The 24,914-nt window shown below is 42.0% G+C and overlaps 1 protein-coding gene across 1 annotated transcript in view; it reads right to left on the reverse strand.

Annotated features, from left to right (window-relative positions):
• Nucleotides 1-24,914, reverse strand: part of LOC121283627 (syntaxin-1A-like) — a 239,994-nt gene that overhangs the window by 109,248 nt on the left and 105,832 nt on the right. The window contains exon 4 of the mRNA XM_041198404.1: nucleotides 2,771-2,845. Within this exon, the coding sequence (XP_041054338.1) occupies nucleotides 2,771-2,845 (75 nt within the window). The remainder of the gene's footprint in view (nucleotides 1-2,770; nucleotides 2,846-24,914) is intronic.

Raw genomic sequence — 24,914 nt, forward strand, 5'->3', positions numbered from 1 at the left:
CTCGTGCAGTTGAGTTCAGTTTTAACGACACCATGTATGCTCAAATGGATGATGTTGCCATGGGATCCCCTCTAGGCCCAGTTCTTACAAACATCTTTGTTGGGTTCCATGAGACACATCTCTTCGATTGAAAGACACCTAACCTCCTACCCCTTGCATATTTCCAATATGCGGATGATACATTTGCTATATTTAAATCCATAGCAGCATGTACTAATTTCCTTGCATGCCTTAATGGGCTCCATTCTGCATTCAAAATCACCTTTGAAATGGAGCAGTCAAATGGACTCCCTTTCCTTGACGTTCTAGTTGAAATTAGTTGAGAACAGGGCCCTGTTCTTTGCAGACAGAAAGAACGTATACACGCATTACGCCTGTTTCAGCTAAATAAAGTAAGTGATAGCCATTCGCTGGTTCATTCCTCAGGGCAATGTCTTGACCAGTCAGTCAAGCTGCCTGGTTTAAATTGCAAACAATGCTTGGCAGTTAACTGTCAGTCACCATTAACAGGTGCATTCTCCACAGCAACGTCTTTGCCAATCAGAGTCCACTTGCCAACAGATCAGCACTCTTGTCTCATACAGTATAAAGTTGTTGCTTGCCCTGACATTGGTATTCTTGCGATTGTCCTGATGAGTGCAAGACAAAAAGCTTTGACAAAATGCCTTTTTTCAGCAATACTCAAGTTCTCTACTACCAAATCACTAGTTATAATTATTAACCATTTAATAATATCATGTAATTGGTATCTGAAAGATATGCATTTTAGACAATTAAACTATGCAATTAAAAAGTAATTAATCTGCATCAAATTTTGACAAGTGTTTTAAATTAACATTAAATTAAATGTTACTTCATATTGTATGGCAGATTAATTTAATGTGCTTTTAAATTTTTACTTTACCTACCATTAGCTTTCCTGCTCCCACTTGATATTCCAGCACATTGGGATGATGCTAAGGTTTTGATTGGTTTCAACAAACTATGTTGTACTATAATTGAACTTCAGTGATCCAATCCCTAGCATGTCAGTGAAATTGAGGAGAACTGAGCTTTGATATTGACATTTACACTCCAATTGCTTTTGGGGACAGGGGAAGGGTGCTAGTTAGAAGATACTGATTCCTCAACCCATTGAATGCAGCTCAAGGCAGTCAACCAAGCAGCCAATCAGCAACATCCCTATAATCGCCAAAAATCAGAGGTCCCCTCAGTCCATGCAGATATCCCCAGGTTATACGATTCTGCCCATGAGTGAAGTAAAACAGCAAGAATTACACTTTTTGAAGAGTGGAAGGAACTCAAGAAGATAAAGTTTAATAAAAGAAAGCAGTAATCACACTGAAACAGAGAATATATGTGAAAATAGGAAGAGGAGGGTTTAAACTGAGTTGGCAGGAGAGGAAACAGGGAGCTGGGTTTTAAGGCCCTGCACCGGGCACCTTTTGAGCATTGGGAACACGTAAAGTATGCTGGGTGGCTAGCTCACTGCCATCCTGCCCACCCACGACCTGGTCCCCATAACAAGGGGGTGGGATAGATGCCCGCTAGCCTCCCCACCCTTAGGCCTATTGAGGGCCATATGTGGCCAATTATTGCCATAAAATGCTGGGCAGTGGCAGGCTGGTGAGAGTAAGAAAGGTGTTTTTTTAAACAATTTTGTTGAAAAGGCAGGTAGGAAAGTCTGGCGGAGGGGCAGTGGGGGGGTGGGGGTACATCATTCGGAGGGTGCTCTGTGCACATCAGGGGCACTCCTTATCAAAATGATATCAGGATGATGGGCATTATTTCAAAGTTTTCAGATGACACAAAACTTAAAAATGTAGCACACAGTGAGGAAGATAATAGGAGACTTCAGGAGGACTGGCGAAATGAGCAGGTGGAATTTAATGCAGAAAATTGTAAAGTGATGCACTTTGGAAGGAAAACTAAGGAGGTAGTAAAATTTGCTGAAAATTTAAAGAGAGAACTGGGGTTCACACGAGGAAACCTTTTAAGGCTGCAGAACCTGTTGGTAAAACTGTTGAAAAATGCACTTAATGGCTTTCTAAACAGTGATATGGAGTACAAAATCAAGCAAGTTATGGTAAGCCTTTAGGTATCACTGATTGGACCTGAGGTATTATGTTCAATTCTGGGCACCATGCTTTAGAAAATGATGTCAAGGTCTTAAAGAGAGTGCAGAAGGGATTTCCAAGGTCTATACCAGGGATGAGGTTATATAGAGGGATTCGTGATCCGAAGTTATTCTCCTTTGAGCAAAGGAAGTTAATGGGAGATTTAATAAAGGTGTTCAAAATTATGAGGGGCTTAGATATGGAGAAACTGTGTCCACTGGCAGGAGGGCCAGTAATCACAGGGCACAGATTTAAGATAATTGGTATAAAAAAAAACCAATGGGGAGGTGTGTTGAAATCTTTTTACTGAACGAGATTTATAACCTCATATGCATTGCTTTAAAGGGGTGGTGGGAAGGAATTCAGTCATAACTCTCAAATGGGAATTGGATGTATACTTGTAGGACTGTGGGAAAAGAGCAGAGAAGTGGGAATAATTGGTAGATATTTCAGAGAACTGGCAGAGGAATGATGGGATGAATGTCCCCTTCTTTGCTGCATGATTCTATGGATCAGAGTGTGAAAGGGAAGGAAAATGAAACACAGGTTTCAGCAGTGACAAATACAGAGGAGCTAATGAGGCAGAATCTGAAATACTGAACCAAGAATAATTTAACTAATTTGGATGCTGAATGTTGGTACCATTTACTTACTCTTTAACTTGGAGCGGACCTTATTTGCTGTCTTCTTGATATCCGTCATCAGTTCTTCTAATTCCTCCTTTGTTTCTGAAAGACAGAGAATGTTAACCATGAGTGCATAACAGTGCTGGACAGTGCGGTGAGCCCTCCATAAGACAAATCTTTCAGAGCATAGATTCCATGAGAAGAATAATGAATTGTTGGAATGGAAAGGAGTTACTTCATCTCTTTGTTATTCTGTCAGGTACCATTGGATAGAAATTCCTGTGAATTAACAAACTGTCCTTTCCTAATTGATGGTATTATAGGCCTTTTATTATATCTAAAAATTCTCGACTGATGGAGGTGGTACAATAAAAGTCACTTTGTACAACATTAGTCAGCCCAAGCATAACTGACCAAAACCACAGCCCAGTGTAGCAAACCTAATAAAAAGCTACCAGATCAGGCTTCAAGACATGTCAGTTAGATTCTGGCCTATAACTCATTCAGGGATCTTAAGATCTATTGCCTGTAGTTTATTTGCAGTTGGAGTACTGTTTCCACTTTTGGTCCCATTCGATGGTGATGGATTTCTAAGTGCCAGAGAGGTGCAGATGATGGTGCCTCTAAACCTGAAGGCTCTTTACTTCAGAGAAACAGGCATAGGCAGAATATTATTGAAGTGTTTATAGTGGCCAAGGAATTAGTCACACTGGATCTTGTATCTTGCTTTTAACAAAAAAAAGTTGCAAGGCTCTTTGAGAAGGCGTAATCAGACAAAAAGCAGATGCAGACCTAAAGAAGGGAATATTTGGAGAGTTGGCTAAAAGCTTAGTCAAAGAAATGGGTTTTTAAGGAAGCCTTAAAGGAGGAGGAGGTGGTAAAGAGGCAGAAGGTTTTTGGGAGGGAATTCCAGACATAAAACATACAAAAATAATGAGCATGTATAGACCCACTGGTCTAAGTAATCTGTCCCATGTAATTGTGATAGCATATGCATCAGGATAAATAAACGTCCTATCTACCTGGAACCATAATTGACTGCAAGACATGAAAAGTCGATAAAAACCTTAGCATATTAGTGAAAATAAGACTGGAAATTTCCTCTCTAGCCTCTTTAGGTTATTGAAGATAGTCCAGGAGATCACATTGACGCTGGTTTAGAATATTCTTCTTTGAGGAGGTGGTCTCCACCCTAGCCAGATCTAGCTCTCTCTTGAAGGTATATATAGATTGAAGCTACATGTAAGAAAGAGAGGAGAAAAATTAAAGTAGGATGAGGGCTCAGGGCTAGGGCGAGGGCATCTTGGGGAAGCTAAGGTATTGGTGGACAATGGAAAGGGAAGGACAAAGCAAAAGAAACTGAAGGATTGATTTTTATCTTAATGAAGTCCATATACTGTGCACTCATTGGAGGCAAGGATGGAGTAGCCAGTGGAGAGAGGGTTAAGCAGGCGATGGGAAAAAAAGCTGTGATTTTTTTGAAGTTTGCATGATTGCCTTAGAGCAGTAGTTGCCAAACCATGGATCATGACCCCTGTTGGAGTCATTGGTTGATCATTTGGGATCATGACCTCCAGGGCAGACAGGGTGGCTGCTGGGCAGAGACTCTGGATGTGCGGATTTATTGTCCCAAACAGTTTGTCAATGGGACAGTGTTATAACCGGGATGGTAAATATTTTGTTCGTTTATCTTCAAAACTCATGTAATTTATTAGCTGTAGTTAGGTTTACTAACAGTAGCAAAGGTTATTGGGAGCAGGGTTTATTGGGAGTAGCAGTATTTATTAATTATAAACTGATTAAGAATAAATTAATCAACACATAATAAAAATGGCAGGGCAGGTGATCTGTTGTAACTGCAGGATGTGGGAACTCCTGGACGCTAGTGCGATCCAGGGCAAACATGTCTACAGGAAGTGTTTGTGGCGAGAGGAGCTTTGGCTCAGAGTCATTGAGCTGGAGGCTGAACTGCAGACACTGCCATACATCAGGGAGAGGGAAAGTTACCTGAACAATTTGTATCAGGAGGGAGTCACACCCCTTAGGATAGAGTCTTCTAATTTGGTCAATGGTCAGGGGCAGGAGGGCGTGACTACAAGTGAGGCAGGTATGGGGCTCATAAGGTAGAATTGGAGGAGCTTTAGCCTTTGCAATTGTCCAATAGGTTTGAGGTTCTTGCAACCTGTGTGGATGAAAGCAGTGGCTGCAGGCTGGATGAGCAAACTTGTATGGAAAGCCATTTAATTGGGGGGGAGTTAATTGGAATGTAGTGGTAATAAGTGCCAGTATAGTCAGGGGGTATATTAAAAAAAATATAGTCAGGGGGTCAAAAAAGAGTTACATCAACAAAAAAAAATGGGTTATAGTCAGGGGGTAATCACAGTTCTCTGCAGCTGAGAGTGGGAGTCCAGACTGCTATATTGCCTGCCCAGTGTCTGAGCTCGGGACATCTGCTCTGGGCTGGAAGGGAACTTACAGTGAAAGGGGAAGGATCCATTGGTGTGGTCCATGTAGGTGTCAATGTGGCAATCACTTTGTTAAAGGCAATTGCTAGTTAAACAGGTGATGTCATCTAAATAGTATAAAAAGATACAGCTAGAACACTTTGTGTGGAAGCTACTTAGAAGTCAGTAGCACTGAGGAGTTGTTTTGAAAATGAACTAGCTTTAACCAAAAGACCAGCTTGGATTAATTCTTCCACTACAACCTCTTATTGTGAGTGACAGTAGGTACCAACAATATAGGTGAAATGAGGAAAGAGGTTTGGCTGAGTGACTATCAGCAGCTAAGGCTAACTTAAAAAGCATAATTTCAAAGGTAATAACTGCTAGATTACTACCTGAGCCATGAGCAAATTGGCATAGGGTAGATCTGATTAGATTGTTAAATGCATAGCTCAAAGATTGGTGTGGGAGAACTGGGTTTTGATTCATGGAGCACTGGCACCAGTATTGGGGAAAATGGGAGCTGTATCATTGAATGGTCTTCACCTGAACCGTGCTAGGACCAGTGTTCTGGTGAGTCATACTACTAGTACAGTAGAGTGGGGCTTTAGCCTAAATTGTGGGGGTGAGGGATCAGGTTTGTGAAGATGTGGTACATTAAATAGAGAAGAAAAGGCATGACAGCAAGGTTGGAATGTGGGAAATGATGATCAGAGTGTGGTATGAAGGAACAGAGTTTGCAAACCTAAGAGTCCAGCAGCAGATAAGTCTAGAAGTTATAAATATAATGAAAAGACAGAACTAAAGGCCTTGTATCTGAATGTACATAACATTCATAGCAAAATGAGAACTGACAGTGCAAATAGAAATAAATATGTATGATCTGTTTGCCATTACAGGGACTTGGCTGCAAGATGACAAAGGCTGGGACCCAAATATTAAAGGGTACATGATAGTTAGGAAGGATCAGAAGCTAGGAAAAGGTGGAGGGCTGGCCCTGTTAATTCAGGATGACATTGGTACGAGAGAGAGAGAGATGACCTTAGCTCTGGAGATCAAGATGTAGAATCAGTTTGGTTAGAGATGAAAAATAGTAACGGTAAGAAGCGACTTGTGGGAGTGGTTTATTGGCCCCCTAACACTAACCACATTGTAGGATGGGGTTTACAGGAAGAAATAATGGGGGCTTGTGAGAAAAGTACACGATAAACCTGGGAGATTTTAATCTACATATAGTTAGGATGAATCAGATTGGCAAAGATGGCCTGGTTGATGAGCTCATAGAATGTTTTCGGAACTGTTTCTCAGAGCAGCATGTTCTAGCACCAATCAGGGAGCAGGCTATACTAGATCTGGCAATATGCAATGAGGCAGGATTAATTAATGACCTCATAGTGAAGGCGTCCCTAGGTAGCAGTGATCATAGTATGATTGAATTTCACATTCGGTTTGAGGGAGAGAGGAATGGATTTTAAATTTAAATAAGGACAATTATGAGGACCTGAAGACAGAGCTAGCTAAAGTGAACTTGGAAATTAGGTTAAGGGATAGGTCAGTCGAAAGGCAATGGCAGGCATTTAAGGAGGTATTTCAGAAAAGTCAGATAAGATACATTCCAGTGAGAAAGAAAGACTATAAGGGAAGGACACACCAGCCATGGCTAACTAAGAAAGTTAAGGATAGTATCACATTGAAAGAAAAAGCATATAATTCCACAAATATGAGTGGCAGGTTAGAAGATTGGACAGAATATAAAGTACAGCAAAGAATGACCAAAAGATTTATAAGAAGGGAAAAATTAGAGTACGAGAGAAAACTAGTTGAAAATATAAAAACAGATAGTAAGAATTTTTACAAAATTTTAAAAAGGAAAAGATTAAAAAAAGTGATTGTTGGTCCTCTAGAGTGTGAATCTGGGTAGTTAATAATGGTGAATGAATCTGTCTTCACTGCATCTGTCTTCACTGTAGAGGATACAAATAACATCCCAGAAATAATTGTGAATCAGGCGGTGAAAGAGAGGATGGAACTTAAAGCAATTATAATCACCAGGGAAAGGGTACTGAGAAAATTATTAGAATTAAAAGTTGACAAGTTTCCAGGTCCTGGTGAACTTCAGCCTAGAGTCTTAAAAGAAGTGGCTGTTGAGATAGTAGATGCATTGGTTTTAATTTTCCAAAATTCACAAGATTCTAGAAATGTCAGATCAGATTGGAAAATAGCAAATGTGAATCCTCTATTCAAGAAAGGAGGGAGGCGGAAAGCAGGAAACTACAGGCCAGTTAGATTAACATCTGTAACATCATTAACAACATAGAGAAATTGTTGGAAACTATTACTAAGGGGCTACAACAGAGCACTTAGAAAGTGTCAATGCAATCAGGCAGAGTAAACATGGTTTTGTGAGAGGGAAATCATGTTTAACTAATTTATTGAAGTTCTTTGCAAAAGTAACAAGCAATGTGGATAAAGGGGAACCTGAGGATATGCTGTACTTAGATTTCCAGAAGGCATTTGACAAGGTGACACATGAAAGATTACTACGCAAAATAGGAGCTTATGGTATAGGGGTTAACATTTTAACATGGAGAAAGGTTAAGCTAACAGGAAGCAGAGAATAGGGATAAATAGGTAATTTTCGAGTTGGTGACCTGTGGCAAGTGGAGTGTCACAGGGATCAGTGCTGGGGCCTCAACTATTCACAATTTACATCAATGACTTGGAAGAAGGGAGCAAACGTATGGTAGCTAAATTTGCTGATATGAAAAAGATAGGTAAGAAAGTAAGTTGTGAAGAGGACACGAGGAGTCTGCGAAGGGACATAGATAGGCTAAGCGAGTGGACAACAACCTGGCAGATGGAGTATAATGTGAGAAAATGTGAGCTTGTCCATTTTGGCAGGAATAATATAAAAATAGCATGTTATTTAAATGGAGAGAGACTGCAGAACTGAGGTACAGAGGGATCTGGTTGTCCTAGCACATGAATCACAACAAGTTAGTATGCAGGTACAGGAGTGATTAAAAAGGCAAATGGAATGTTTATTGCAAGGGGAATGGGACATAAAAGCAGGGATGTTTTGCTAAAGCTGTATAGGGCATTGGTGAGACCACATCTGGAGTACTGTGTACAGCTTTGGTCTCCTTATTTAAGGAAGGATATCAACATATTAGAAGCATTTCAGAGCAGGTTCACTTGACTGATATCTGGAATGGGGTTGGGAGTGAAGTTATCTTATGAGGAAAGGTTTGACAGGCTAGGCCTGTATCCACTGGAGTTTAGAAGAATGAGAAGTGATCTTATTGAAACATATAAGATCCTGAGCAAACTTGCTAGGGTGGATGCAGAAACTATGTTTCCTCTTGTGGGAGAGACTAGAAGGGGACACAGTTTAAAAATAAGAAGTCTCCCATTTAAGATGGAGATGAGAAGAATTTTTTTCTGAGGGCCATGCGCCTGTGGAATCTCTTCCCAGGAGAGCAGTGGAGACAGCTTCAATGAATATTTTTAAGGCAGAGGTAGATAGATTCTTGACTAACAGGATATTGGATATAGGCAGGAACGTGGAGTTGAGGCCACAGTCAGATCGGCCTGAGAGGCTGAATGGCCTACTCCTAATTTGTATGTTCATATAAGTTTTGGAGGCACTGCCTTAGGGTGCCAAAGCAATTTCTCTGAATTGACCACAAGACTTTCCCCTCTGATTTTTGGCTGGCCCAGGAGATAGTATAAATGGAGGTGGGTGCATTGTGTGCAAGGTTACATCGTCAATGTTATGTGATGGACCTAAAGAACCAATTGCTCTTTTCTCACTCATCTCTTAATATGCTAATATCTGTTATTCAGTAAATAAACCATCTAAAGACCTCCATTAGGATTCAACCTGAAACTCACTCCTGGAAAACTGTTATTTCATATATAAACTAGTTGGATTCCTTGTCTAGATTCCAAACAGTAACACACTAATGAATCTCAATTACTTTTTATATAAACCATTTGAATCCCTTTAAGTTTCATTTCACCCATGCTGTATTCGATCTGGGAATGTTTAATGCTGACACTGGATGTGCAAATGTTCCACTCTAGTGCGTATTTCATTTAGGTCAGCACAAACATTTCAAATCAACAGACAGATGGATAGGTGGATCAATATGAGAGAGGAAGGAAGAAATGAAGAAAGTGATGAATAGAGCAGTAAATAGGTAAGATGGATGATGGATCAATAGATTGATTTATAACAGTTAAGTTGAAGATTGTCCTGTACTGTTGAAATCTGCATTTGCTTCTATGAACACAATAAGTCTGCTCCTTCCTGGATCTTGGCAACTAATTTCAGTCCTGGACTCTGTTCTCAACCTCCATCCATCATTCTGTTTATTGCCTGATTTTGCCATTCTTTTTTCTCTCCCCTTCCCCCAGTCTCAACCTTTCTTTTTCTCCCCTTGCCCATTCACTGGGAGGCTGGATTCAATCTGGGCCTCTCTTCTATACCATCTTGTGGAAATTGACAAAACAGATCAAGCAATGACAGAATCATCAACCATGTCTGGTAAAACAATGGAATTGGATTACAGGAATACATTTTATGTTTACTTGAATAATAATCTAATAAACGTAAGTCAACATGGATTCAAAACAACAACACCGATTTATATTTATACAGGGCCTTTAACATAATAGAATGTCCCAAGGCACTTATGGGAGCTTTATAAACAAAAGTTGTTACCAAGGCGATATTAAGGCAGGTAACTAAAAGCTTGGTCAGAGATGTTTTAAAGTCCATCTTAAAGAAGGAAAGAAAGGCATAGAGGTTTAGGGAGAGAATTAGCAGGTCGGCAGCTGAAGGCATGACCAGCAATGCTGGAACAATTAAAATCAAGGATGCTCAATTGGCAAGAATTAAAGGAGCACAGATTTCTGAGGGTTGTGGGCTGAAGGAGATCAGAGAGGTAGAAAGAGGGTGAGTCGATGGAGGGATTCAAAAACAAGGATGAGAATTTTAAAATCTAGTCTTTTCTTAACCAGGAGCCAGTGTAGGTCAGTGAGCAATGATGGGTGGAACTTAGTGTGAGTAAGGACACAGGCAGCTGTGTTTTGGATACCCTCAAGTTTACAGAGGAAAAAAATGGGGAACTAATGTAGATCTTGAGGTAATAAAGGTATGAATGGGGGTTTCAACACCAGATAAACTGAGAGAGTAGTGGGGTGGAAATAGGCCACCTTAGCAATGGCAAAGATTTGTGGTTGGAAATTAACCTTGGGGTTAAATATGAGACAAAGGTTGTGAACACTCTGGTTTAGTTTAAGACAGATACCAGGGAGAAGGAAGGAGTTGGTAGCTAGGGAACAGACTTTGCAGCAGGGACTGAAGACAATGGCTTCAGTCTTCCTGATATTTAACTGGAGGAAATTTCTGCTCATTCAGTACTGGATGTGGGATAAAGAGTTTGATAACTTAGAAACAGTGGAGGAGTTGATAGAGATGGTAGTCAGGTAGAGCTGGGCGCTGTCAGCAAACATGAAGGATGTCACCAAAGGACAGCATAAAGATGAGAAATAGGAGAGATCCAAGGATAGATCCTTGGGGTAACAGTGGGGATAATGGTGCGGGATTGGGAAGAAAAATCATTGCAGGAAATACCCTGGCCACGCTTAGGATAGATAAGAATGGAGCCAGGCGAGTGCAGTCCCACACAGCTGGATGATGGAAGGTGTGGTCAACTATATCAAAGGTTGAAAACAGGTAGAGAAGGACAAGGAGGGAACGTTTACCTTAGTCACAGTCACATAGGATGTCATTTGTGACTTTGATAAGAGCCATTTCGGCTGTGTCAGGGTGGAAACTGATTGGAGGGCTTTGAACATGGAGTTAAGGGAAAGGATTTGGGAGGCAGTGATACGTTCAAAGGCTTTGAAAAGGAAGAGGTTGAAGTTAAGGTCAAGGGTTGACTGTTTGAGGAGAGGGGTGATAACAGCAGATTTGAAGGAGAGGAGGACAGTGCCTGAAGAGAGAGAACCATTAACAATGTCAGCAAACATGGGGACCAGGAAGGGGAGCTGAGTGGTCAGTAATTTAGTGGGATTAGGGTCAAGGGAGCAGGAGGCGGATTTCATGGACAAGATAAACTAGTGTAGGAGAGGGGTGTGGCAGAGGCAGCAGATTGGATGGTCTCACTCTTAGTGACAAAGAAGCACATGAGTTCCTTGCACTTGTTGTTGGAGGTGAGGATGGAGTTGATTTGGGAGAGGGGTTTAAGATGACAGAAGGAGAAAGCATCCGGTCTAACCAATTCTCTCAACTGTTTTTTGAAGCAGCAGCATCAGGACAGCTACATAACCATGTATCCTAGTCCTCCAGAAAACAGTGACCAAAGTTCTGCATGAAAAATTACTCCTGGAGGAATTGAAGACACGTAGCCTTGGGAAGAGATAACCATGTGGGGATTTCATATAGTTAAATAAGATAACCTAAAGTGCAAAAGAGATATACTTGTAATATTATTTCAGATTAAACCATCACACATGCAGCAAGACATGGACAACATTCAGGATTGAGCTGACAAATGGCAAGTAACATTTGCATTACTCAAGTGCCAGGAAATGACCATCTCCAACAAGACAGAATCTAACCATCTCCTCTTGAAGCTCACCAGAATTACCATTGCTGAATCTCACCATCAACATCCTGAGGGTTACCATTGATCAGAAACTTAACTGCACTAGCCATATAAATTCTGTGGTTACACGACAGATACTGGGAATTCTACAGTGAGTAACTTACTTCCTGACTTCCCAAAGCCTGGCCATCATCTGCAAGGCACAAGTCAGGAGTATGATGAAACGCTCTCAACTTTCCTGGAATGAGTGAATCTGCAACAACACTAAAGAAGCTTGACACCATTCAGAACAAAGCAGCCTATTTGATCTGCACCCCTTCCTCTGCTTTAGATCTTTATTCTCTCCACCACAGGTGCAACAGTGGCAGCAGTGGGTACCATCTACAAGACGCACTGCAGCAACTCGCCAAGATTCCTTTGAGAGCACCTTCCAAACCCACGACTTCGACCATCTGGGACAAGGGCAGCAGACACATGGGAACACCACCAACTACAAGTTTCTTTACAAGGAACACACCATCTTGACATGGACCTACATCACCGTTCCTTCACTGTCGCTGAGTCAAAATCCTGGAACTCCTTCCCTAACAGCACTGTGGGTGTACCTACACTTCATTGACTGCAGTGGTTCAAGGAGATGGTTCATCACCACCTTCTCAAGGGCAATTAGGGATGGGCAAACAAATGCTGGTGACACGCACATTCCTGGAACAAATAAAAGAATGACAGTGGGATAAGGGAATAAAAGTTAAAAGGTTTATTGAAAGGCAAATTTAAGACAGATGTGAAGAAATGCTTCAGAGCTCTCAACATTTGGAATAGACTACTAGGCAGCGTATTTGAAGTGATCGTTTAAGATACATCAAATAAGTTGAGGGGAGAGACTCTAGCTTTTCCTGGGATGGAAAAATTAATCAGAGTAGATAGCCACCTTCTTGATGGACAGGCTTTGGGGAGTCAGAGGTAAGTTACTCACTGTAGAAATCTCTGCAAGTATTCTGTTGCACAGACCCCACAACAATTCTTTAATTACGAACTCTGATGAAACCATTTATGTGGCATTTCTTGCTGAGAGTTTATGATTTTGTTTAATTTTAGCCACCAAGAGCCACGGGCTCAAAGCGTTAACTCTGTTCTCTCTCCACAGATGCTGTCAGACCTGCTGAGTTTTTCCAGCATTTTCTGCTTTTATTTATTATAAGATTTGCTGCCTTCCTACGAATGTTTGGCACAGTCTCAGCAGTTGGATATCCTTTAAAGCAAGGCACTATATTTTAATCAATTGTGACCTTCCTCACAACGACCATGAGGAATGTGCTAAAGTATGGCACAAGTTTGACAGAATGGTTTTCTGAAGAAAAGCTCCCTCTGGTGCTGAATGTTCTTTGACCAAGATGGAAATCAGCAACAACTTGTAATTATACTGGGCCTTTAGCAAATATATAAAAAAAGTCCCGAAGTGTTGCGCGGTTTGACATAAGGAAAACAGGTGCTGTCAGGCAGAAGAGACTCAGAGGTGTCATCAAAAGTTTAGGCAAAAAGACTGCTTTTCTGGAGATAAGGAAACTTTCAGAGACAGAAATACAAAGAGTACGATTTAGACAATTAAAAGTTTTGCCACCAATGATACGATGAAGGGGAATGTCTACACAGCAGAATATTTAGAAGGGCACATGGACCTGGAGTATATTGCACAGATAAAATCAAGACAGGCCACAAAGAGATTTATAGAGAAGGATAAGTGATGTGACATGTTGGGGTTGGGGAGCCAGGAGGATAGTGAGAATGGGCAAGATGGACAGTGAAGGATCGGATAGAGGTGGCAAAATTTCGGACAAGTTGAAATTTATGAAGGGCAGATGGGAGTTCAGGAATGAGAACATTACAGCAATCTGTGCTGGCAATAATGAAGATGTTTCGGCAGAGGATGCGGCTGAGGTAGGGTGAAATGGGAAATGTTGCAGAGGTGAAAATAAGCAGTCTCGGTAATGAATAAATGGTGATGTTTAAAGCTCAGGGTTGAACAGAAAACAAAGACTGTGAATGATCTGGTTTAGCCCAAGAGAGTGGCCAGGTAAGTGGATAAAATCAGTTTCAGGGGAATTGGAGCTGTTGGCTTCAGTCTTCTTGACGTTGAGCTGAAGGAAGTTGTGATTCATTCAGGGTTTGAGGTCAGACTAGTAGTCTGACAACACAGTAGCAATAAGAGGTTTAGCAAAGTGATGAGGAGATACAGATGAGTATCATCATCACAAATATGAAAGCTGACCCTGCTCTGAGAGCATGACCAAGAAACAGGAGAATTCCCTATACAAGAGAACATTTTATTGCCAGAATATTTTTATTAGAGCTGCTGAAAGATTAGCTGATTTCCCACGGTAATTGGGGTTGCTTCACAATACTGTGGGAGTAGTATTGAGAGGTGAGTACAATTCGGAACAAAGGCAAGTCTGAGGCATTCATTAGTAACTGTAGCAATCACTAACACATATAGATAGCTCATAATGTGTTGTCACCGTCTGTCCATTGGCATCAAATCATACCAAATGACAAACTCATCACCCTCACCTCTCTAAATTACAGATGGCATTATCAAAGAAATCAATCCATTAATCTTCTTAATGCTTCAGTCCAAGGCTCCCTTTTCATTGTCTTCTTTCTATCTCATGACCACAGCTTTTCCTGTAGATTCTGTCATAAGGAGGTTGGACTATGATGTGCATGCTTTAAGGGGAGGTGGAAGGACAGGTCAATTGCTTAATGATATAGAGAGAGAGCTCCTACACGTCACCTGCTGTAAATGACATAAAAGGGCAGAGGGTGGTACATCAATACAAAATACTAATCTGGAGCCAACAGACCTGATCCATTTGATGTGGATGTACCATCAGCCATATTAGCTCCACACGAGGGACAGAAGCTAAAACAGAATTGAGCCCGTTGCCATGTGGAAACTATTTCCAGAGAGGGCTGTGTTTCACTCTGAACACTGCTGGAAGTCCCGGGGGCAGCGGTTACAATCGATCACTGAACCTGACACTTCCAGCTTATTAAATGTGGCTCATAAACTGGGACTGACATTCTGAGCTCTGGAGATAAGTCAAATACTCCAGCAAATTGTTGTTGGTATCAAGGTTTCTCATCTTGCAACTGTGGCAAGGATCCAACTCCCTTTGACCTACAGGTCATGATTGTCCTTAATGTATACAGGTTAAAAACCATCAGCTAAATGCAGAAGCAGCCCAATATTAACAACCCATTCAATATATTAGCCTCATCTCATTGTGAAAACCTACGGCCCTTACATGCGCTGTGCTACATTTGTTTAATTTATGCATAACCCACTCTAAAGGAGGAGACCCCGCTGCAGCAGCCTTGAATTAACACACAATCCAAGACTGACAACCCTGAGAATATTGCCAGTATCCAATCACCAAAAATAGCTACTTACAGACATTTTTGCACCAAATTCAGCAGCTATTGAGGTGACAGGAAAAGCAATAAGGCAGATTCAACCGCTAGATCCAGCCAACAAAATGAAGACACACCACAGGAGGCTGAAAGCTAAATTACCAGGGCTCACGGCTGAGTAAACCAATAGTCCTACAATTGTGGCAGCCTCCACAATTCAACACAACAAACTCAGCGATTCACTATAAACAGCAAACTACAGCCAAGGCAATTAGAGCAGATCCAGCCAGGTGCATTATATACTGCAGCTGATCGTATAGCTTGGCCAAAAGTCAACACCGCACTAACTAATTAACATTCCCTATAATACAGCTCCCAGAAATATTCCATACAAACATTTAGTACAACTTGCAAAGGCATCTTTAGACAGAGCTAATTGTGTGATAGCACAGAGGAAACCAATTGCTCATTGGTAACTGGAGTTGCCTAGCAGTACTGTAGGATTAGCATTGGGAGGCTTGTGCAGTGCAGAACACAGGCATGTCTGAGCCATTCACTGGTAATTGTAATTATCGCTGCCACACACTGTTGTCAAATGTATGTCAACTAGGACTGAATGATAGCAAATGGCAAAGAAATTCGCATCTACTCACAAAATTTTAGCTGGCATTATCTGCGTAGGTCATTAAACCATTTGCTGCTTCAATCAGTGTTTCAGAAGTTTGTTCCTTTGTGATGAACCTCAATAATATCCATCATCCATGGGGGAAAAATATCTACCACCCAGTATTCATATTCCAGTTTGAGATCTTTGCAATGAGTTGCACTGGATTCAATTAAAATCTCCTACCTCTGGTGACAGCAGGAGGAAGACACAATATTTTCAGAGCAGGATTTGAGACATTCTTAAAAGCCTTGGACAGATGCACACTCCTTAAAAAGTTACCATAATTTGTGATTCAACTAAGCTATTTTCATGATTCTTCATTCACCGCTATTGCTGCATATGATGGCTATCTTTCTTTTCCTATTAACCCAGGGAATTTTTATTTGTTCATGGGATGCAGGCTTTGCTGGCTAGGCCAGCATTTATTTCCCATCCCTAATTGCCCTTGTTCAGAGGGCATTTAAGAGTCAACCACATTGCTGTGGGTCTGGAGTCACTTGTAGGCCAGGCCTGGTTAAGAATGGCAGATTTCCTGCTGTGTTGGGATTTGAAACCAGGTCCCCAGAGCATTACCCTGGGCCTCTGGAATACTAGTCCAGTGATAATACCACTATACTCCCCAAATCTGCAAGGTTCTGTCCTCACTTCCACTCTGTATCACCCTTTTCTCAGTAGCCCTCTCCTCTCTGGTCAGAAAGATGTGATTTAATTCCAGGACATAAAGCATATTATCTTGGCTAATACTTCATGCGATACTGAGGAAGTGCTGCATTTCTGAGGTTGCCTCTGGGATGAAATATCTATCTGATGTAAAAGATCCTGTTGCACTATCTGAAGAAAAGTAAGGAGGGTCTCCCAGTGTTCTGGCCAACATTGATCCCTTAACTGACAAAAATAGCTTGCCTAGTCATTTGTCTAATTCCTATTTGTGGGGTTCTTGCCAAATGGTAGCACGTCTGCAAACAAAACAACAATGAGTCACTTCAAAAGTAACTCATTGGCTGTAAATCACATAATCACAGAATTGTTACAGTGTAGAAGGAGGCCATTTGGCCCATTGTGTCTGCACCGGCTCTCTGAGCATTTTAACTTAGGGGAAAATGCAGGAGATTGGCACTAACTCCCTGCACGTTGTTTCTATTTAAATAACAATCCAATGCCCTCTTTTGAACCACGATTGAACCTGCCTCCACCACACTTCCAGGCAGTGCATTCCAAACCTCAAATGCTCGCTGTGTGAAAAAGTTTCTTCTTACCTTGCATTTGCATCTTTGCAAAACAATTTAAAACTGTGCCCTCTGGTTCTCGATCCATTTACGAGCAGGAACAGTTTCTCCCTATCTACTCTGTCCAGACCCCTCATGATTTTGAAAACTTCTATCAAGTCTCCTCTTAGCCTTCTCCTCTTCAAGGAAAACAGTCCCAATTTCTCCAATCTTTCCTCATAACTGAAATGTCTCATTCCTGGAACCATTCTCGTAAACCTCTTCTGCACTCTCTCCAATGCATTCACATCCTTCCTGGATTATGGCGCCCAGGACTGTGTACAGTACTCAAGCTGTGGTCTAACCAGTGTCTTATATAATTTCATCATAACCTCCCTGCTCTTGTATGCCCCTATTAATGAAGCCTAGAATACTGTATGCTTTAGAAACGCTTGGGATATCCTGATGACGTGATAGACACTGCATAATTGCATGTTTTTTTTCTCTGCGATGAATACCTCCACTCATCATCCAGCACTAGCTACCCTTCAGCTGATTATACTAACTTACGTTCATCAGCTCTCCTAAATGATTTTCTCTGAATCCTCACAACCTCGAATCCCCTCACAATAAATCACAAAGCCTTGATTACTATGACCTTTCCTGGGATAACATGGATCTAGTTTCCTTCAATTACTCAAAGTTTCTTCATAACTTGCTCAAATCCAATTTACCACCTCCACCTCCAATAAGAAACCATGTCAAAGACTCCTGGGAAATAGAGATCTTGGGAGCTCCTGCCAACTCTTGTCCACTTTGCAGAAAAAATAATGGATTTACAAGAATGTGATTTTATGTTTTTAAACAACAAATATACCCAGCTTTCCCTCTTCATTTGTAAACCACCACATTTTAGGTGAAGTGTTTGTGAACATCCCATTTGTTTCATTTTTCATGAGGCAGCTTAATACGTGCTTCTCTGTGACTATTATTCCACCAAGCATGACTACCTTCCTTTTAGAAATGAAATATCAAACTTGGTTCTTTTTTAAAAAAAACTTTCAAATTGACAAAGACTGAACAAATGCCATCACTGTAATTACTAGAAATTAATGTCAGCTGCAGTGGTTTTGACAAGGAAAATTATAGTATCTCCGGTAACAGTCAATGAGTCAATGCACAACTGCCAGTGACTTTAATAGAGCACTCTTGTGGGTCTCAAAGGGTGCACTGGCCAGGATTATCTTTAATAATGAGTGACAACAAACCAGACACACATACCCACCTACCCATACGCACCCACATCACATAATTACAAAGCACAAAGACCCACAGATACGCATGCACACCCACACACATGCATAGAATTATATCAAATATATAGCACTAAAACAGACCATTCAGTCCAACTAGTCTGTGGTAGTGTTTATATGCCACATGAGTCTCCTCTAATTCCATCTACTTCATCTCAAACTTTCAGCATATTTTTCTAATCCCTTTTCTCTTATGCACTCATCTAGAACGATCTAAGCTATTTGCCTCAACCACTTTCAGTGGTAGTGAGTTCCACGTTCTAATCACTCTTCGTAAATAAATTTCTTCCTTTTTCCTTGTTGGGTTTATTAGTAAATATCCCGTATTGATGGTCCCTGGTTTTGGATCCTCCCATAATCAGAAACATTCTCTCCATTTCTCTCTGGTCCAATGTATTAATTTTAAGAAGCTCTATCAGGAGTTGTTTAATTTTCTCCTTTCTAAAGAAAAAGAAATAATCTATTCAACCTTTCCCAGTAGTTGTAATTGCTCAGCTCTGGTACCATCCTTGTAAATCATTTTGCACTTTTTTAAAGTATGGAGACCAGAAATATGTACTGTACTTTTTAAAGTGTGGCCCATTCAGGGTCGTAACGCTCCCCCACTTTTCCACCTAGAAATAAATCTCAGTGCTTTGTTAACAATTTCAATTGCTTTGCTGAGCTGTAATGCTAATTTTAATAGCCTAATCATCTGAAGAGCTAGATCCCTTTGCTCTTCTACCCCTTTCAGTTTCCTGTTTTCGAAGGTGCAACTTTTTGTGACCAAGCTGAGAAGTGTTACTGCTGGGAAATGGAACACCCTTCCATTTCAGAGGCCAAGTGTAAGCTACTGTCTAACCAGCTGAAGGGTAGAGCCCTGATTTACCCAAACCCATTTGGCAGGAATCAATTAAGTCAATGGAGAGCAAAATAAGGTGGTATATAAACAGATGTTCGATTCGACCCTGTCCTGTTTTTCCAAGAAAGGTTAAAATCATCCCCTAATCTCTCTTCATTGTAACCTCAGAAGAAATGTCTTTATTACATTATTGACATTTTTCGCATTTCAAAATTTGACCATTCATGTAGCTCTAGGAGTGAAAATTCTAATTTACTGACAATTAATGCTAAACTGGAGGCAAATTTTTGACTGTGATTCATGACCATGAAGTAGTAGTTGAAAACACCCAAACACCCGGATGCATTTTACACAGTGGGAACCTTGCACTGCATCTAACCCAGTCTAAGCTCTACCTTAGATAAAAACAAAAATCTGCGGATGCTGGAAATCCAAAACAAAAACAGAATTACCTGGAAAAACTCAGCAGGTCTGGCAGCATCGGTGGAGAAGAAAAGAGTTGACGTTTCGAGTCCTCATGACCCTTCAACAGAACTGATCTTTCTTTACAAGGAGAGGGAAATATAAGCTGGTTTAAGGTTGGGGTGGGGGGGGAAGAAGTTCCGGGGGGGGTTGTTAGGATAGGAGCAGATCATCAAAAGATGTCAGACAAAAGAACACAGAGGTGTTGAAGTTGGTGATATTATCTAAACGAATGTGCTAATTAAGAATGGATGGTACGGCACTCAGGGTATAGCTCTAGTGGGGCTGGGGGAGCATAAAAGATTTAAAAATAATGGGAATAGGTGGGAAAAGAAAAATCTATATAAATTATTGGAAAAGAAAAAAAAACAAAAGGAAGGGGGAAGAAACAGAAAGGGGGTGGGGATGTAGGAGGGAGCTCAAGACCCAAAGTTGTTGAATTCAATATTCAGTCCAGAAGGCTGTAAAGTGCCTAGTCGGAAGATGAGGTGCTCTTCCTCCAGTTTGCGTTGGGCTTCACTGGAACAAAGCAGCAGACCAAGGACAGACATGTGGGCAAGAGAGCAGGGTGGAGTGTTAAAATGGCAAGCGACAGGGAGGTTTGGGTCATTCTTGCGGACAGACCGCAGGTGTTCTGCAAAGCGGTCGCCCAGTTTACGTTTGGTCTCTCCAATGTAGAGGAGACCGCACTGGGAGCAACGAATGCAGTAGACTAAGTTGGGGGAAATGCAAGTGAAATGCTGCTTCACTTGAAAGGAGTGTTTGGGCCCTTGGACAGTGAGGAGAGAGGAAGTGAAGGGGCAGGTGTTACATCTTTTGCGTGGGCATGGGGAGGTGCCTTAGGTAGGGGTTGAGGAGTAGGGGGTGATGGAGGTGTGGACCAGGGTGTCCCAGAGGGAACGATCCCTACGGAATGCTGACGGGGGGGTGAAGGGAAGATGTGTGGTGGTGGCATCATGCTGGAGTTGGCGGAAATGGCGGAGGATGATCCTTTGAATGCGGAGGCTGGTGGGGTGATAAGTGAGGACAAGGGGGACCCTATCATGTTTCTGGGAGGGAGGAGAAGGCGTGAGGGCGGATGCGAGGGAGATGGGCCGGACACGTTTGAGGGCTCTGTCAACGACCGTGGATGGAAAACCTCGGTTAAGGAAGAAGGAGGACATGTCAGAGGAACTGTTTTTGAAGGTAGCATCATTGGAACAGATGCGACAGAGGTGAAGGAACTGAGAGAATGGGATGGAGTCCTTACAGGAAGCAGGGTGTGAGGAGCTGTAGTCGAGGTAGCTGTGGGAGTCTTGTAATGGATATTGGTGGACAGTCTATCACCAGAGATTGAGACAGAGAGGTCAAGGAAGGGAAGGGAAGTGTCAGAGATGGACCACGTGAAAATGGTGGAGGGGTGGAGATTGGAAGCAAAATCAATAAGTTTTTCCAAGTCCCGACGAGAGCATGAAGCAGCACCGAAGTAATCATTGATGTACCGGAGAAAGAGTTGTGGAAGGGGGCCGGAGTAGGACTGGAACAAGGAATGTTCCACATACCCCATAAAGAGACAGGCATAGCTGGGGCCCATGCGGGTACCCATAGCCACACCTTTTATTTGGAGGAAGTGAGAGGAGTTGAAGGAGAAATTGTTCAGTGTGAGAACAAGTTCAGCCAGACGGAGGAGAGCAGTGGTGGATGGAGATTGTTCGGGCCTCTGTTCGAGGAAGAAGCTAAGGGCCCTCAGACCATCCTGGTGGGGGATGGAGGTGTAGAGGGATTGGACGTCCATGGTGAAGAGGAAGCGGTTGGGGCCAGGGAACTGGAAATTGTTGATGTGACGTAAGGTGTCAGAGGAATCACGGATGTAGGTGGGAAGGGACTGGACAAGGGGAGAGAGAAGGGAGTCAAGATAACGAGAAATGAGTTCCGTGGGGCAGGAGCAAGCTGACATGATCGGTCTACCAGGACAGTTCTGTTTGTGGATTTTGGGTAGGAGGTAGAAGCGAGCCGTCCGAGGTTGGGCGACTATCAGGTTGGAAGCTGTGGGAGGAAGATCCCCAGAGGAGATGAGGTCAGTGACAGTCCTGGAAACAATGGCTTGATGTTCAGTGGTGGGGTCATAGTCCAGGGAGAGGTAGGAGGAAGTGTCTGCGAGTTGACGCTCAGCCTCCGCGAGGTAGAGGTCAGTGTGCCAGAAAACAACAGCACCACCCTTGTCAGCGGGTTTGATGACAATGTCAGGGTTGGACCTGAGAGAACGGAGTGCAGTAAGTTCAGAGAGAGACAGATTAGAATGGGTGAGAGGAGCAGAGAAATTGAGACGACTAATGTCGCGCCGACAGTTCTCAATGAAAAGATCAAGAGAAGGTAAGAATCCAGAGGGAGGGGTCCAGATGGAGGGAGAATATTGGAGGTGGGTAAAAGGATCCGTTGAATGGGGAGAGGACTCCTGCCCAAAGAAGTGAGCCCGGAGACGAAGATGGCGGAAGAAGAGTTCAGCATCGTGCCGAGCCCGAAATTCATTGAGATGAGGGCGTAAGGGTATGAAACTAAGTCCTTTGCTAAGCACTGAACATTCAGCATCGGAGAGGGGAAGGTCAGGGGGTATAGTGAATACACGGCTGGGGCTGAGATTGGAAGACGGGGTGGGGACGGAGGGACAGGCAGGGGTGGAGTGTCCTAGATGGGTGTTGGTGTCGATGAGTTGCTGGAGCTTGTGCTCCTTAGCACTTGAGAGAAAGAGAAAAAGTTTCTTGTTGAGGCGTTGGATGAGACGAAGAATAAAATGAAACTGGGGGCACGCACAGCTTTGAAAAAGGGTACGTCTGTGCTGCTGGAGGGAGAGGTCGAGTATGTTCATATGGCGGTGCATGGCACTGAGTGTGGATCTCAGAATGTGACGGGAACAGCAGTCCGAGAAACGTTTTATGTCCCAGAGATACCTGTAATCCTGGGTGGGTTCAAAACATGAGGGGTGGAATTTCAGTTGAAATCCACACGGGGTAAGTCGGAGACAGAGACAGTTGCTGAGAAAGGAGATATGGCTGTGAAAGCGGGTTTTAGTAAACACCTTGTCAGTGCTCTGAGCTCTACCTTGTCGAATGGAACAGTAGAGAAAGCTTTACTCTTTACCTAACCAATGCTGCAACTGACATGGGAGTCTCTGATGGAAAATGGTAATAAATTAAACTCTTCCATTCCCCAGTGTTGCTATCATTTGCAAAAGGATGTTAGTTGTGGTTCAGTTGGTAGCAATCTCTTTGAGTCAGAAGGTCTTGAACACAAAATCAAATCTGACAATGGTGCATTAGTGCTGCACATTTGGAGGTGCTCTCTTTCAGAGGAGATGTTAAACTGAGGTCCTGTCTTCCGTCTCAGATAAATGGTCCAAAGGCACTATTTGAAGAAGAGCAGAGGATTTCTCCCTAGTGTACAGGCCAATATTTATCCCTTAGCCAACACCATTAAAACAGATCATCTGATCATTATCAAATGGCTATTTGTAGAACCTGCTGTGTGCAAATTGGCTGCTGCATTTCCTACATTACCACAGTGACTTTATTTTAAAGTATTTAGTTGGCTGTTGGGCACTTTGGGATGAGCTAAGGTGATAAAAGGCACTATATAAATGCAAGTCTCTCTTTTGCTTTCTTTAGATTCAGGAAAAGGATATGGGGATAGTGCGGGAAAGTGGCATTGAGGTAGTTGATCAGCCATGAGCTAATTGAATAGCAGAGCAGGCTCGATGGGCTGAATGGCCTATTCCTGCTCCTATGTTCCTGGGAAAAGGTTTATTTCAGATTATTATCATGCAGAGATCTGATAGAGAATCAGTGCAACAAATACAAAGGACAGATTGGGATGTGTTTTCTGCTAATGACTGTGTGGCAAATCCTCTATAAGGTATGGTCCAAAGTATTTTGCATTAATTCCTGTTCTTCTTTTCATTAAAATGCAATCTCACTCTTGTCACCCACATTCTCCCTTCTCTTCCCCTAAGCCATCCATACAGACTCTTCTTCACTTGCATTCTTTTGATTATTTTAATTTCAAATGTGTGAAGGGTTTTACATAGGAACTGATCAAATACATCTAATGTAAAATTAATTTAAAATGGTGTCAGACAAGCCCAGGCAGATTGGTGATTAATAAGTAGTGCTGGATTCATTCAGACAGACTTGTGATGGGCACAGAATTGGCAAGTGATTTAGACATGAGACAAGAGCCTCTTTGCTCTCATACTGGCAACAAGCCATATACATAATGGCTGTGAAAGTGCCTTCCCTAGTAGAACAAATATTGACCTCACTGTCCCGCCATTTATTCCAGAAAATTAGTTAATATTGATTAATAGCTTATAAAGCTGACAGTTCAAAAATTACCATGAATACAAGTCAAAGACATATGAAAGCAAATAACAACGCTGTAAATGGAATGAGACATGGGCTTGTAAGTGTTGAGGATAGACTCTACCAGCAGTTTAAATACATGAAAGAAGATACAAATGTTAAAGGTATCAGGTTTGATGTTGATATTTTGATTTTTGGAACCATGTTTGTGCTGTGCATATTCCAGTATTTGGGAATATCTACAGAATGTAGCCATTGCACCAGTCATTTAAAAGGGAAGAGGCTGTTATTAATGCTATTTACACTAATTTCTATTTGCAAATTAGGAATGAATTATTTTTCTTCATATTTTTTGTTTCTTAATATCAAATCTACCATTGGAAAACAGTGGTTTTAGGATTTTTAAAAATTCTTTAATGGGACGTATTTGTTGTCCATTCCTAATTGCCCTTGAACTGAGAGGCTTGCTAGGCCATTTCAGAGGGCATTTAAGAGGGCATTTAAGAGTCGACCACATTACTGTGGGTTTGGAGTCACATGTCGGCCAGACCAGATAAGGATGGTAGATTTCCTTCTCTAAATGACATTAGTGAACCAGATGGCTTTTTACGACAATTGATGATAATTTCATGGTCACCATTACGGAGCCTAACTTTATATTCCAGATTCGACCAACAAGCAGGGGATTCAAACCTGGTCACATTCACTGTGGGAGTATTCCAGTCAGGGCTTAGTCCAGGACTGTCAAATGTAAAATCTGTGGAATAGGTTCTTCCTGCCTGGAGCACGCTGTGTTGTGCTGAGGGTCGTCCTGTTTCTCATTATGGGGCATGAAATCTCCAGGAGAATTGTGCCCTTTAAATCTCATGCCAGAGCA

This window comes from Carcharodon carcharias, chromosome 10 (genome assembly GCF_017639515.1).
Source record: "Carcharodon carcharias isolate sCarCar2 chromosome 10, sCarCar2.pri, whole genome shotgun sequence".
In the NCBI taxonomy this organism is placed as follows: domain Eukaryota; kingdom Metazoa; phylum Chordata; class Chondrichthyes; order Lamniformes; family Lamnidae; genus Carcharodon; species Carcharodon carcharias.